At 38.3% G+C, this 15,640-nt stretch overlaps 1 protein-coding gene and 1 pseudogene across 6 annotated transcripts in view; one reads left to right on the plus strand and one right to left on the minus strand.

Moving 5' to 3' along the window:
• Positions 1-15,640, plus strand: part of STXBP4 (syntaxin binding protein 4) — a 249,819-nt gene that overhangs the window by 122,288 nt on the left and 111,891 nt on the right. For all 6 annotated transcript variants that reach the window (XM_027516895.1, XM_027516894.1, XM_027516897.1 and 3 more), the window contains one exon: positions 6,319-6,495. In XM_027516895.1, coding sequence (XP_027372696.1) covers positions 6,319-6,495 — 177 coding nt within the window. The remainder of the gene's footprint in view (positions 1-6,318; positions 6,496-15,640) is intronic.
• LOC113878729 lies at positions 15,292-15,391 on the minus strand (annotated as a pseudogene).

The following is a 15,640-nucleotide window of genomic DNA, read 5'->3' on the forward strand; positions in this document are numbered from 1 at the left end:
GTGCTCAAAAGTATTTTGGAGGTGAGAGAGTTTAGTCTGGGAAATTGGTAAGTGAACGCACTTGGATATGTTAATCCATAAGAGAGTCAGTGTGCTAAAACTGGAAAGACTGATTTGGAACAAATAGTGGAGAACCTTCAAGTGTAGAGACTGAGAATATATTTATCGTGTACCATGTTCTTAGCAACATTTTATCTAGGTTTGTTTCCTAGGCAATATTTCAGGAAAATTGATCCTTCAGAAGTATGCAGAGTACATTATAGTGAAGAACAGAGTATGCAGTGTGCACCTATGTGTGAGGTGTTAAAGACATGAATAATAGCTTGATGGTAAGAATGGATATTAAGGAGTGGTGCAAACATCACCAGTGAAGAATTCACAGTGCCTGATAACTGGTTAGGTATGGAGGCGGAAGAGAGGGATGGATGTACACCCAGAGAAGGCAAAAGGAAAGGAAGGGGAAGAACACACATCAGAGACATACATAAAGTTCTGTGAATTCATTTTCTCCTCCAACAATGTCATGGTTAAGGGATGAGTTGTAGATTCCTTTTTTGAACCACTAGCAAATTATTTGAGATCATCCCTTGAGAGGAACATTAAGCATATTTTAATAAAATCAATACTTAAGGAAACTAAATGTAGCTTGCTTTTAAACATTTTTCCTTCAACATCCCTCTTCCTGCAGTAACCCTTAATCTTTTTCACAGGCTGTAATGGGACCAAGACCAAGAAAGGTTTTCCAATGAGTGGATGTAGGAAGCTGATAAGAGAAGTATTCTTTTGGGCTTGGTAGCATAAGTTACAATACACTAAAACATATATCTCTTGGAGGCCTCCTTTTTCTCCTGTCAGCAGTTGACATTGTGAAAGATTTACTGATTAGCTTAAAAATTACAGAACTTCTCAGTTTAGTGATGTGGATGTGCTGCCTAATTACAAATGAGCAACTGCAGTTAGTGCTTTTTCCTTCTACTTTGGGGAGCCGTTAAAACTCACAACTAGAGAAGGGAAGGTTTTACATAACTGTTGCTAACGTTAAAAAAGACGTGCACGTTTTACTTCCAAAGAACTGCTTGAGTGCCTCAGTCATTTCATCCAGTCTAGCCCTCTCAGCGCGTTGGTGATTATGTGTCTATTTGAAAACAATGAAGAGGAACAGGGAAAAAGTGTGCCAAGAGCTGTAGTTCTTTAACCCTTATTGTGAGAGTTGTTTTGAGCTTATAAAGTGGATGCTGTTATTTACCCTTATACAAATGAAAAAACTGAGTCTTGGGGAATTACAGAGCCAGAAAATGAAAAAAAAAAACATATATCTAAGATTCTGAAGTATATCTAACGCCCATATTTTTTATTCAATATCATGTTAATGAAACAGTGGCAGGTTTTATTTTCTTGGGCTCCAAAATCACTGTGGACAGTGACTCCAGCAACAGAATTAAAAGATGCTTATTGCTTGGAGGAGAAGCTATGGCAAACCTAGCCTCCATTTGAAAAAGCAGAGACATCACTTTGCCAACAAAGGTCTCTAGCCAAAGCTAGAGTTTTTCTAGTTTTTCTAGTAGTTTTTCTAGTAGTCATGTACAGATGTGAGAGTTGGAACATAAAGTAGCCTGTCAACTCATGGCACTGGAGAAGACTCGAGAGTCCCTTGGACAGCAAGGAGATCAAAACAGTCAATCCTAAAGGAAATCAACATAATATTCATTGGAAGCACTGAAGCTGAAGTTCCAGTACTTTATCCACCTGATACAAAGAGCTGACTCACTGGAAAAGACCCTGATACTGGAAATGACTGAGGGCAGGAGAAGAAGCGGGTGACAGAGGATGAGATGTTTGGATGGCATCACGGACTCAATGGACATGAGTTTAGGTAAATTCCAAGAGCTGGTGATGGACAGGGATGGCATGCTGCGGTCCATGGGGTCACAAAGAGCCCGACACTGCTTAGTGACTGAACAGCAACAACAGTGCCTTAAAGGGAGAAAAGTGCTGTATATGGAAACATACGGTATTTTGTCCTTTGAGTTTATGCTGCCCTTTGTCTCAACACAATCACGTAGCGAAGTTCTTGTAGCCTACAAAGATTTTCATTAGTGTGAAGTATATTTTCAAAGGATTTGGTCTGATCTTCCCTGACGGTTCATTGTGAAATTCTAAGGTGGAAAATCCTGATTTAACAACCACACAGTGTAAGTTGAAGTCATTTTCTCTGTGTCACTAAAACAATGTTATGTCAGGGATATGCCTTCATAATTTAGGATTCCCTTTTAGTGCATTTCTTTGTACTGCTTAATATTAAAATGCATAATGCTTTTGTTGATTTTTCTGATTTGCTATTACATCTTTGTTGTTCAGTTGCTAAGTCCTACCTGACTCTTTGTGACCCCTCGGACAGCAGCACGACAGGCTTCCCTGTCCTTCACCATCTCCCAGAATTTGCTCAAACTCATGTCCTTTGAGTCCATGATGCCATCCAATCATCTCATCCTCTCTCACCCTCTTCTCCTGCCCTTAGTCTTTCCCAGCATCCAGATCTTTTCCAGTGAGTTAGCTCTTTGCATCAGGTGGCTAAAGTATTGAAGCTTCAGCGTCAGCATCAGTCCTTCCAATGAATTTTCAGAATTGATTTCTTCTAGGATTGACAGATTTGATCTCCTTGCTGTCCAAGGGACTCTCAAGAGTCTTCTCCAGCATCACAGTTCGAGTGCATCAATGCTTTGGCGCTCAGCCTTCTTTATGGTCCAGCTCTCACATCTGTACATGACTACTGGAAAAACCATAGCTTTGACTATATGGTCATTTGTTGGCAAAGTGATGTCTCTGCTTTTTCATACGCTGTCTAGGTTTGTTATAGCTTTTCTTCCAAGGAACAAGCGTCTTTTAATTTTGTGACTGTACTTACCATCCACAGTGATTTTGGAGCCAAAGAAAGTCAAACCTGTCAGTTTCCACTTTTTCCCCATCTATTTGCCATGAAGTGATGGGACCAGGTGCCAGGATCTTAAGTTTTTTGAATGCTCAGTTTTAAGCCAGCTTTTTCACTCTCCTCTTTCACATTCATCAAGAGACTCTTTAGTTTCTCTTTGCTTTCTGCCATTAGAGTGGTATCACTTGCATATTTGAGGTTGTTGATATTTCTCCCAGCAATCTTGATTCCAGCTTCTGAGTCTTTCAGCCTGGCATTTCTCATAATGTACTCTGCATATAAGTTAAGTAAGCAGGGTAACAATATACAGCCTTGACGTATTCCTTTCCCAATTTTGAGCCAGTCCATTATTCCATGTCTGGTTCTAACTGTTGCTTCTTGCCCTGCATACAGGTTTCTCAGGAGACAAGTAAGGTGGTCTGGTGTTCCCATTTCTTTAAGAATTTTCCACAGACTGTTATGATCCACACAGTCAAAGGCTTTAGTGTAGTCAGTGAAGAAGAAGTAGATGCTTGTTTGGAATTCCCTTGCTATTTTATGATCCAGCGTTGTCTAACTTTTAAACTGAATTAATCTGTACCTAACAGAGTAAATCAGTGAACTAGCTACCACATTTTGCCTGATTAGATTTCAGGCTCATGGTGAGGTACTAGGAAAATTCTGGCTCAATTATTACTGACATAGGAGGCTTTACAGTTATTAGAAAACAGCCCAGGAGGAAAAGAAAAAATGGATTTATGTGATCCTGTATTGCTAAATGTGGCACACTGCTGCTATCTTTTCTTTACTGCTTCCTCTAAGAGTCGTCATTTCAATGCACTGATCTTTTAAACAGCCATTCAGTGGGAATTGGGCTAGAACTTTGCTAAGGGGTCACATTTACCAGCCTGACAGTTATACATTTACAAAAGAAATGACATGAATTTATTCAGCAGCAAAACCTCTGCATCTCTTACCACCCCACTGCATTTCACACCGTATTACCATCAGTGCACCATAATGGCTGTATAAATTCCATTCAGATTCTTCATTTAATTAACTAGCGTTCTTTGAACAAAAATAAAAGTGCTGTTTGTATAGAGGAGTAAAGGCTGTATGAAGCAACTGTGAAGGAGATAAATCATCGAATTAGTTATTCTTCATTGCTGCTATGGTGAATTCTCTGCCCCTCCCTTTCTCTTCAGTGATAATATTATTTTTTTCCTAGCCTGATTGAATGGAAAATGGGGAATGGTGTAGCAGCCTCAAATGTGTTTGAGTGTGTTGTAATGGCCACATCCTGAGCTCATGCAGGGCTGGGCCCCGATGATGTTGTCATCTACAAGTGATTTGTGTTTTTAGCATATTCTGTAGCCAAGACTGTGGACTTTGTAACTAGACAGCCTGGGTTCAAATCCCAGCTCTGCCACTTACTAAGTTTGTGATTCTGAGCAAACTACTTAACTTTCCAGTTTCCTGTCTATTAAATGAGGGTAAAACTGGACATACCTCTCACAGCACTGGGTAGATTATTTGAGGTGATCTATCCAAAACATTTAGAGCCCTGTTGACACATACTAGGCCGTTACCTCCCATTTGTGCAGTCTTTTGTGAAGTTGATCCAGTTGTGACACTGGCAACCCTTGATCGTCTGGGCTGAACTGACGGATGTGTTAGTTAGATAGGTGTCCTTTTACCGCGTCTCTGCTCAGCACTCTCCAGTCGCTTTCCCTCTGGCTGTGAGTAAAACTAAAGTCCTTACAATGGCCTACAAAGGCTCTCAAGATCTGTCACTCCATGCCAGCACCATCCCTGCCCAGAGACCTGTGAGCACTTTACCCCCATGTCCTGCACCCCCTCCTTCCTGTCCTCTCCTCCTGTCTACTTCGGCCACCCTGGGTTCCTTGCTGTTCTCTCAAGATGCAGAATGCTATGGATGCACAATGATATCTCAGTTACTTTGCACAAACTGTTCTCTCTGCCCAGAAAGCTCCATCCTTTCTGCTGTTCTCTGATTAAAAGTCTTCTAAGTGAGCTCTTCATTGACACTCTCTAGTTTGTCATCTCCCCAAACTAGATTATAAATATCGGGGGACAAAAGGAGGACTTTGTATTGTGTTAGGTGCTCCATCTTCAGTACCTGAGACAGAAACTGACACACAGTAAGTACTTAATAGTTATTGAATGTAAGAATGAAAAATTGACCCTTAAAATATGTCCTGTAGTAAAAATATTTCTAACCCTCCCCTAGGCTCAAACAAAAGCAAGCGTCCTGTAAAAGCTCCCAGAAAATTAAAATAGCCATAGTTGAATATTAGCCACGGCAATTGGAGCAGAAAGTTCCATTGCAGAGAAAAACAATTTCTGCATCAAGTAAAAAAAAAAAAAAGAAAGAAATGGTTTACATTATAGCAAGTGCAATATTAAATTATATTGGTGTCCTGGGAACTGTTATTGAGCCAGCACCAAGGCACAGTTTTGAGAGTGCAAATGCTTTGGGCCACACCATCCACTTCCTAAGGTGAAAAATACAGCGAGTGTATAGTTTGGTTTTGTTTTTGTCATGTAGTGGTGGAGTAAAATGGTGAGAAGAGCATTAATGTTGCAGTCAGATAAAGCTGGGTTTAAATTTTGGCACTGGTATCTGCCCTTGCATAGGTTATGTTACCTCTCTCAGCCTCTGTTGATTATGTATAAAATGGCTTTTAGTAATGCCTTTCCCTCAGTGTTGTTCTAAATGTGGTGAGCATTGCATCCTATAGAAATGGCTGTATATTTTACTACTGAATTCTGCCTTTTGGTTTAAATCAAAATGGGGAGGTAGCTCTTAGACTGATGTCTAGGAATAAGATTTGGCTCCTGGGGCTTGGACCACTGAGAAGCCCTTAACACGATAAATCTCTCAGCAGGATCTGATGAAGCTGCAAAAACCTTCATAGAACATGAGCCCTACCACCTACTTGACTTGTAGAAGTCTGCTCTTTTTATCTTTTGAGCCAATTCTTATTCTATTTTCCATTTTCAATTTTCTTCTGTTTCTCTTATTTTCAAAATTCTCTCCTAAATGTGTGAAGTTGGAGAGTCCATACTGAAAGTTATCCAAGAAATCAAGGAAAAGTAAGGTCACGCATGACCTTAATTAAATAACATGAATATTAGTTTTCTTTTTTTTTTAATTTTATTTTTAAACTTTACATAATTGTATTAGTTTTGCCAAATATCAAAATGAATCCACCACAGGTATACATGTGTTCCCCATCCTGAACCCTCTTCAAATTGAGATGTGAATAATATAACTATATTGATTCATTTTTTGAATTATAACTTCCAGAAAGAAGAAAATAATTTGTTTAAACCGCTACTATTTTTACATTCTTTTCTTCAATGACATTATTTTTTTAAATATTTAGGAAGCCAAAGCTGTGGTCGAAGAAACAAGAGCCCTGCGAAGTCGGCTTCATCTTGCCGAAGCTGCGCAGAGACAGGCACAGGGAATGGAAATGGATTACGAGGAAGTGATCCGTCTGTTAGAGGCTGAGATTACAGAGCTGAAGGCTCAGCTTGCTGATTATTCTGACCAAAATAAAGTAAGCAAAACAGTTCCCTTTTCTGGTTACCATGGTTTCCTAGCCGTAGCTATGTATCCTGTTTTCATTTTTTTTTTCGTCTGCACTTCTAAACTAGGTCAGTGTTTGTCTTCTGTTATTCAGTGGTAGGATGATGTGTCATGGTGGGGGTAATGTGAAGGTTATGAGCCTCCCTTTATCCAGATAGCTTTGGGATGGAAAAGTATGTGCCCCAAATTTATTTGGGTCACTGGTCAACATTGTACAACTCAAGCATTAAGTCCCATTACATTGATTTCCTCCTTTTTCCCTAAACTTGCTAATTTGTCTTTTAATTCTGTTTTACTCTTTGTTTAGAACACTTGAGGAAGTGTGAAAGTTAAATAATTTTTTGCCAAAGGCCCAAGTTAATTAAGAGAAAGAAACTTGAGTTTGAATTTAGCAGGCTTCAATTTCAGTAGCAAAATACTGAATGCTTTTCAGAAGGCAATGTGACCTTTCTTTTAATGTGAATTTTTTTTTATTATGTGATTTTGTAAAACATTATATGTACTATATTCATTGAATGGTCTTCAAAAACTGTAATAGACATATATACTTTATTTTCACTGAAATAAGGTAGAAAATTAAATAAATTGAAATAGATATTTTATAACTTCCTACAATTTTTTTCTAACCATAATAAGTGTTTATGTCTCTAATCCAGTCATCTTTCAAGAGAACATAAAACAAATTTGAAAAACTTACATTTATTTATTTAAACATAAAAGAGTTAAATACTTTAAATATACTAAGTGGAAATGAAACTAATTTTAGAAAAGCAAGATACAGAAGAAAGTCTGAAATTTTCTTTGGTTATCTAAGAGATACGTTTTTCACATTTGCCATTTAAACGAGTTCCAAAAGAAGTCTGATGTTCCTGTCACCCATTGATAATACCATAAGGCCAAGGGGGAGCAATACTTTAGATGGCAGAAATACTAAGGAATGTTGCATATATTTATTATTCTTGACCTAGGTTTATGTTCTGAAATCAGAGATATATGCTTATTTCATGTGAGTAACTTAACATGATTCTGAAAATATTGGTGGGATTATCAAAATATTAAAGTACTTTTTAAATAATAACTTGATTTATTTTCAGAGGGATAATCAAGTCTTTAAAAATACTTTCTTTTTAAATAATATAACATTTAAGTAATTCATATGAATTTATTCAATGTTTTAAAGCGTAGGTTATTTGCTATTCTCTATTTCAGCTCCTAGCTGAAAAACATTTTTGTCCTAAGTTTTGTGGTAATATAATTAATTCAGCTCTCTTTTTTAGCATAATGGTGTCTCATGCCATTCAGAGGAACAAAATTTTGTTAAGAGAACAAAATCCTAAACTAAGCCATTAGCCCATGTCTGAAAATAATCATTTTTTTTTTCTCAAGAGATGTTAGAGATGAACATCTCAACATTTTCCAAACCCAATACCAGTGGAGAAAAAGAAGGAAACTTTTTTTTGTTTGAGATTGCTTGAAAAGATACTCACCAAAATATTACAGAATTCAGATTCAGATATTCATTTTTAAAGCAGATTATTTTTATAACAATAAATATTTTTCTTACAAGTTTTCCCTTATATTATCATTATGTTTACTTATCTCCCTTTTTATTTATTTTTTCCTTCAGCTTAAGAAATAAAAACTTACCAATACATTTGAAGACCCACAATGTCCCTTTCCAATTTCATCCCATAAAACCACTTTCCTAGATTTAATCTTAACCATTTTCTTGATTATTTTACTACCTGTATATATATATCCCTTAGTCTTCACTGGTGGCTCAGACAATAAGGAATCCACCCACAATGCAGGAGACCTGAGTTTGATCCCTGGGTACGAAAGATCCCCAGCAGAAGAGAATGGCTACCCACTCCAGGATTCTTACCTGGGGAATTCCATGAACAGAGGAGCCTGGTGATACAGTCCATGGGGTTACAAAGAGTTGGACATGACTGAGCACTTAAGCATGCATGCACATATCCCTTAACAATGTATTGTTGAATTTTGCCTGTTTGTCAACTTTATATGAATAGAAAACATATTACTTTTATTATTCCGACTTGTGTTTTTTTCACTCAAAATTTTGTATTTGTGATTTATTTATTTGAAGTTTATAGCTAGTTCATGTCTTTTCATTGCCTTTTTTGTATTCCATTGAGTGGATATATTACAGTATATTTGTCCATACTATATTTGATAGACAGTACAACTGTTCATTTTCTTCTTTTATGAACAGTGTTGCTAAAAAGTTTTGTATGTATATCCTACTCCACATGTGTAGCAGTTCTCTTTTGTTCATACTAGAGTGGAATTGGTAGGTTGAGTGATGATTGTATGATCAGCTTTACTAATTACAATTAGGCAATGCCAATTGTGTTTGAAAGTATTTAAACTGATCTTAACTCTGTGTTCAGTGACATCAGGTGATTAGCTTGAAATGAGCCATGTAAGATTATTTACACCACGAAATGCAGTAAACCAGGGCTTTGCCTCTTGTCCCAGATAGCCAGTTGAGCTAATATTTATGCATTTATTAGGCAATTTTGTTTCTATGTGAAATGTTTTTATTTTTGATGTTGTAAAACTCTTCTCCTGAATTTATGCTTGCCTTTGCACCCTAAAGTGAAATGAACAGCTGTTATTTTCATATAATCCAATTAATCGATCTTTTCCTTCATGTGTCTTTCTAGAAGTCCCTCCATTCTCAAAAATGTTTCTGTATTTGTCTCTAAAAGTTTTTAAAATTTGATCCTTCTTTCATGGTTTTATGTCATTGTATGAGATAGGGGTCCATTTCATTCTTTCTTTCTTTTTCTAAATGAATGATAAACTATCCCAGCCCCTTTCATTCAAAAGCCTCTTTTACTCTAAATCTTCATCTGATGACCCTGTCTAGTTCTTTTTCTTTACATGTGTGGTGGCTACATAATCCTTTGATCTTTTATCTGTATTTTTTTTTTTATGATTTTCAGGTTTTTTTTTTTTTTTTTAATTCTGCCTGTATTTTAGACTCAGATTATGAGTTCAGTTCAGTTCAGTTGCTCAGTCGTGTCCGACTCTTGGCGACCCCATGGACTGCAGCACGCCAGGCCTCCCTGTCCATTACCAACTCCCGGAGTCTACCCAAACCCATGTCCATCGAGTCAGTGATGCCATCCAACCATCTTATCCTCTCTTGTCCCCTTCTCCTCCTGCCCTCAATCTTTCCCAGCATCACAGTCTTTTCAAATGCGTCAGCTCTTCTCATCAGGTGGCCAAAGTATTGGAGTTTCAGCTTCGACATCAGTCCTTCCAATGAACACCCAGGACTGATCTCCTTTAGGATGCACTGGTCTCCTTGCAGTCCAAGGGACTCTCAAGAGTCTTCTCCAACACCACAGTTCAAAAGCATCAATTCTTTGGCGCTCAGCTTTCTTTATAGTCCAACTCTCATATCCATACATGACTACTGAAAAAACCATGGTCTTGACTAGATAGACCTTTGTTGGCAAAGTAACATCTCTGCTTTTTAATATGCTGTCTAGGATGGTCATAACTTTCCGTTCAAGGAGTAAGTATCTTTTAATTTCATGGCTGCAGTCACCATCTGCAGTGATTTTGGAGCCCAGAAAAATAAAGTCAGCCACTGTTTCTACTGTTTCCCCATCTATTTCCCATGAAGTTGATGGAACCAGATGCCATGATCTTCGTTTTCTGAATGTTGAGCTTTAAGCCAACTTTTTCACTCTCCTCTTTCACTTTCATCAAGAGGCTCTTTAGTTCTTCTTCACTTTCTGCCATAAGGGTGGTGTCATCTGCATATCTGAGGTTATTGATATTTCTCTCGGAAATCTTAATTCCACTTGTGCTTCTTCCAGCCCACCATTTCTCATGATGTACTCTGCATATAAGTTAAATAAGAAGGATGACAATATACAGTCTTGACGTACTCCTTTCCCGATTTAGAACCAGTCTGTCATTCCATTCTAACTGTTGCTTCCAGACCTGCATACAGATTTCTCAGGAGGCAGGTCAGGTGGTCTGGTATACCCATTTCTTGAAGAATTTTCCACAGTCTGTTGTGATCCACACAGTCAAAGGCTTCAATATAGTCAATAAAGCAGGAGCAGATGTTTTTCTGGAACTCGCTTGGTTTTTCGATGATCCAATGGATGTTGGCAATTTGATCTCTGGTTCCTCTGCCTTTTCTAAATCCAGCTTGAACAAATGGAAGTTCACGGTTCACATACTGTTGAAGTCTGACTTGGAGAATTTTGAGCATTACTTTGCTAGCGTGTGAGATGAGTGCAATTGTGTGGTAGTTTCAACATTCTTTGGCATTCCCTTTCTTTGGAATTGTAATGAAAACTGACCTTTTCCAGTCTGGTGGCCACTGCTGAGTTTTCCAAATTTGCTGGCATATTAAATGCAGCACTTTCATAGCATCATCTTTTAGGATTTGAAATAGCTCAACTGGAATTCCATCACCTCCACTAGTTTTGTTCGTAGTGATGCTTCCTAAGGCCCACATGACTTCACATTCCAGTATGTCTGGCTCTAGGTAAGTGATCACACCATTGTGATTATCTGGGTTGTGAAGGTCTTTTTTGTACAGTTCTTCTGTGTATTCTTGCCACCTCTTCTGAATCTCATCTGTTTCTGTTAGGTCCATACCATTCTGTCCTTTATTGAGCCCATCTTTGCATGAAATGTTCCCTTGGTATCTCTAATTTTCTTGAAGAGATCTCTAGTCTTTCCCATTGTATTGTTTTCCTCTGTTTCTTTGCAATGATCACTGAGGAAGGCTTTCTTATCTCTCCTTGCTATTCTTTGGAACTCTGCATTCAAACGGGTATATCTTTCCTTTTCTCCTTTGCTTTTGGCTTCTCTTCTTTTCACAGCTATTTGTAAGGCCTCCTCAGACAACCATTTTGCTTTTTTGCATTTCTTTTTCTTAGCATGGTCTTGAGCCCTGCCTCCTGTACACTGTCATGAAACTTCATCCATAGTTCTTCAGACACCCTATCAGATATAATCCCTTGAACCTATTTCTCACTTCCACAGTATAATCGTAAAGGGTTTGATTTAGGTCACACTTGAAAGTTCTACTGGTTTTCCCTACTTTCTTCAGTTTAAGCCTGAATTTGACTAAGGGGTTCATGATCTGAGCCACAGTCGGCTCCCGGTCTTATTTTTCTGACTGTATAGAGCTTCTCCATCTTTGGCTGCAAAGAATGTAATCAGTCTGATTTCGGTGTTGACCATCTGGTGATGTCCATGTGTGGAGTCTTCTTGTGTTGTTGGAAGAAGGTGTTTGCTATGACCAGTGTGTTCTCTTGGCAAAACTCTATTAGGCCTTACATGATCTGCTTATTAGACTGGCTACATCAGGTCCTAGTTGTGTCGTGCAGGAGCCTTCATTGCGGCGCATGCACTCTGTAGCTGTGGCACACGGGCTCAGTAGTTACGGCACAGGGGCTTCAGTAATTGCAGCATACAGGCTTTTAGTTGCGGAGCACGGGCTTACTTACTGCATAGTATATGGGATCTTAGTTCTCCAAGGGAGCAAACCTGCGCCTCCTGCATTGCAAGGCGGATTTTAACCATTGGACCACAAGGAAGTCCCTGTCCTTAATATTTTAATTTTGTCTATGGTAAACAACAGGTAATTGGATTTTTTCCCATTTTACTAGTTTTTGACCTTTAATTGGAAAGATCTTTCCGTTTACATTCTTACTCACTAATGTACTTGGCTTAATTTCTGCCCTTTTATTTTCTGTGTTTTATCTGTCCCATGTTTTCTAGTTGTTTGTCGTGTCTTACCTCCCTCTCGCCCCTTTTGTTTGGATTGGGTCAGATTTTTCCTGTGTTCCCCCACTCCCGTTTATTTTACTGCGCTGCTTTCACTTTCAGGTGGCTCAGATGGTAAAGAATCCACCTGCAATGTGGGAGACCAGGGTTCGATCCCTGGCTTGGGAAGATCCCCTGGAGAAGGGAATGGCTACCCATTCCAATATTCTGGCCTGGAGAATTCCACGGACAGAGGAGCATGGCAGGCTGCAGTCCATGGGGTCTCAAAGAGTCGGACACGACTAAGCAACTTTAATTTTCATGCTAGTTTAGAAGTTAGACACTTGTTTCTAATTGTAATGATTATCTTGTAATAGCAATGGTAGCTTTCTATTTTAACTTAAATTATAAAACTAATCACTATCAGTCTACTTCTAAATACTCTAAGAACTTTACTACAAATCCAAGTCTCTTTCTATTTAATATTTTGTAATTATTTTAGTTATTTCTTGACTTTTAACATCATAAATTAGATATTATTACAATTTCTTTTGTGCTGTCAATCTTTGTTTAGATTGACCTCCATGTTTATTATTTTCTTTTTTCAACATTCTTGCATTTCAGAACTTTTTGCTTGAATTGCTTTCTTTTTTCCTGAAGTACAGCATTTAGAAATTCATCTTTCAAAGATAGGATCTGTTGTAATGAAATTTATTTTTGTTTGTCTGGAAACATATTCATTAACTCTTGTTCTTGAAGTGTAGCATTTAGGGTGTTAAACTGGCACTGAGTTTCTTTAATGTTTTTGTTCCATGGTTGTGATATCAGATTTCAGTCTGTTATTTGTTTGCAGTGTGTTGTTTCTTTTTAGGTGATTTTATCTTAAGTGGTCACAAGTTTGACTATGGTCAGCCATGTATTGAGCTATCTTTATTTATATGCTTGAGATTCAAGGAATGAGTTTCCTGATCTGAGTAACAGTGTCTTTCACTGTTTCTGCAAAACCTTAAGCTGTTATCCTGACCTATTTCTCTTTAATTATTTCTTGTCTCTCCTATGTAATTTATATTGGATATATGATAGATCTTCTGGTTACTTTTTCCTTACCTCTTCTCTTTTCATATTTCCCATTTTTATTTTTCTGCTCTATTATACATTTATTTACCTCTGTCTTCCAGTTCACCTGTTCTCTTTTCAACTTATCTTAAGGTGCTGGACAGCAAACACATTAACTGAGTTTCTAGTTATTACTGCCTTTTTTTAAATTGAAGGATACTTGCTTTACAATGCCATGGTGGTCTCTACCGTGCATTAGCACAAATCAGCCACAGTTGTGCATGTGTCCTTCCCTCCTAAGCCTCCTTCCCGCACCGTTCCACCCCGTGGGTCGTCGCAGAGCACCGGGCTGGCTCCCTGTGCTGTACAGCCGCGTCCTGCTGCTTGTCCGCGTCACAGCTGACGGTGGTACACGTCAGTGCTGCGCGCTCAGCTCACCCTGCCCGCTCCTTCCCCTGCTGTGTGCACCAGGCCATTCCCTGCGTCTGCCTCCATTTCTCCTCTCTAAACGTGTTCTTCAGTACCATTTTTCTAGATTCCACATACATATGTTAATATACGATATTTGCTTTTCTTTTTGTGACTTCAAACTGTATAACAGGCTCTAGGTTCATCAACCTCACTATAGCTGACTCAAATTCATTCCTTTTTATGGCCGAGTAGTATTCCATTGTATGTGTCTATATATATGTCCATGTATTTATATATATACATACATACAACTTCTTTACCCATTTTTCTGTTGATGGACATCTACGTTGCTTCCGTGTCCTGGCTATTGTCAATAGTGCTGCAGTTAACATTGGAGTGCATGTGTTTTTGAATTGTAGTTTTGTCAGGATTTATGCTCAGTCATGGGATTGGTGGGTTGTATGGTAATTTTATTCCTAGTTTGTTAAATCTCCATACTATTCTCCATAGTGGCCATTTCAATTTAAATTCCCACCAAGAGTGTAATAGGGTTCCCTTTTCTCCACATCACTTCCAGTATTTATTATTTGTAATTTTTTTGTTGATGGCTATTCTGATTAAAAGACACTGCTTGCTCCTTGGAAGAAAAGCTATGACCAACCTAGATAGCATATTAAAAAGCAGAGACATTTGCCAACAAAGGTCTATCCAGTCCAAGCTATGGTTTTTCCAGTAGTCATGTGTGGATGTGAGAGTTGAACTATACAGAAAGCTGAGAGCCAAAGAATTGATGCTTTTGAACTGTGGTGTTGGGAGAAGACTCTTGAGAGTCCCTTGGACTGCAAGGAGATCCAACCAGTCCATCCTAAAGGAAATCAGTCCTGAATATTCACTGGAAGGAGTGATGCTGAAGCTGAAGCTCTAATACTTTGGCTACCTGATGCGAAGAGCTAAATCATTTGAAAAGACCGTGATGCTAGGAAGGATTGAGGGCAGGAGGAGAAGGGGACGACAGAGGATGAGATGGCTGGATGGCATCACCGATTAGATGAACATGAGTTTGAGTAAGCGCTGGGAATTGGTGATGGACAGGGAGGCCAGGCATGCTGCGGTCCATGGGATCACAAAGAGTCGGACACCACTGAGCAACTGAACTGATGATGACTCTGATTGGTGTGAAGTGATATTTTATTTTTGTTTTGCATTTCTCTAATAATGTGCAGTGTTGAGCATCTTTTCATGTGTTTATTGGCCATCTGTATGTCTTCTTTGGAGAAATGTCTGCTTAGGCCTCTTGTCTGTTTTTTGATTGGTTGTTTATTTTTCTGATATTGAGCTATATGAGCTACTTATGTATTTTGGAGATTAATCCTATGTCAGTAGCTTTGTTTGCAATTATTTTCTCCCATTCTGAGGCTTGTCTTTTAATCTTGTTTATTATTTCCTTTGCTATGCAAAAGCTTTTTAAGTTTAATTAGGTCCCATTTGTTTATTTTTGTTTTTATTTCCATTACTTTTATATCAAAGAGTGAAAAATATGAAATGCTTCGTAAATTTGTGTATCATTCTTGTGCAGGGGCCATGCTAATCTCTGTATCGTTCCAATTTTAGTATATGTGCTAAGTAAGCACTGCATTTTTATTTCTAAGTTTGGTTTTTTTACTTCATCTGGATCTATTTAGATAGTATCTTGTCTCTTTATTATGCATTAAATTCTTTCTTAGTTTTTAAAGCATATTGAACATTAGTTCAGTCCAGTCGCTCAGTCGCGTCTGATTCTTTGTGACCCCATGAACTGCAGCACACCAGGCCTCCCTGTCCATCACCAACTCCCAGAGTTTACACAAACTCATGTCCATTGAGTCGGTGATGCCATCCAA

Source organism: Bos indicus x Bos taurus, chromosome 19, assembly GCF_003369695.1.
Source record: "Bos indicus x Bos taurus breed Angus x Brahman F1 hybrid chromosome 19, Bos_hybrid_MaternalHap_v2.0, whole genome shotgun sequence".
NCBI lineage: Eukaryota > Metazoa > Chordata > Mammalia > Artiodactyla > Bovidae > Bos > Bos indicus x Bos taurus.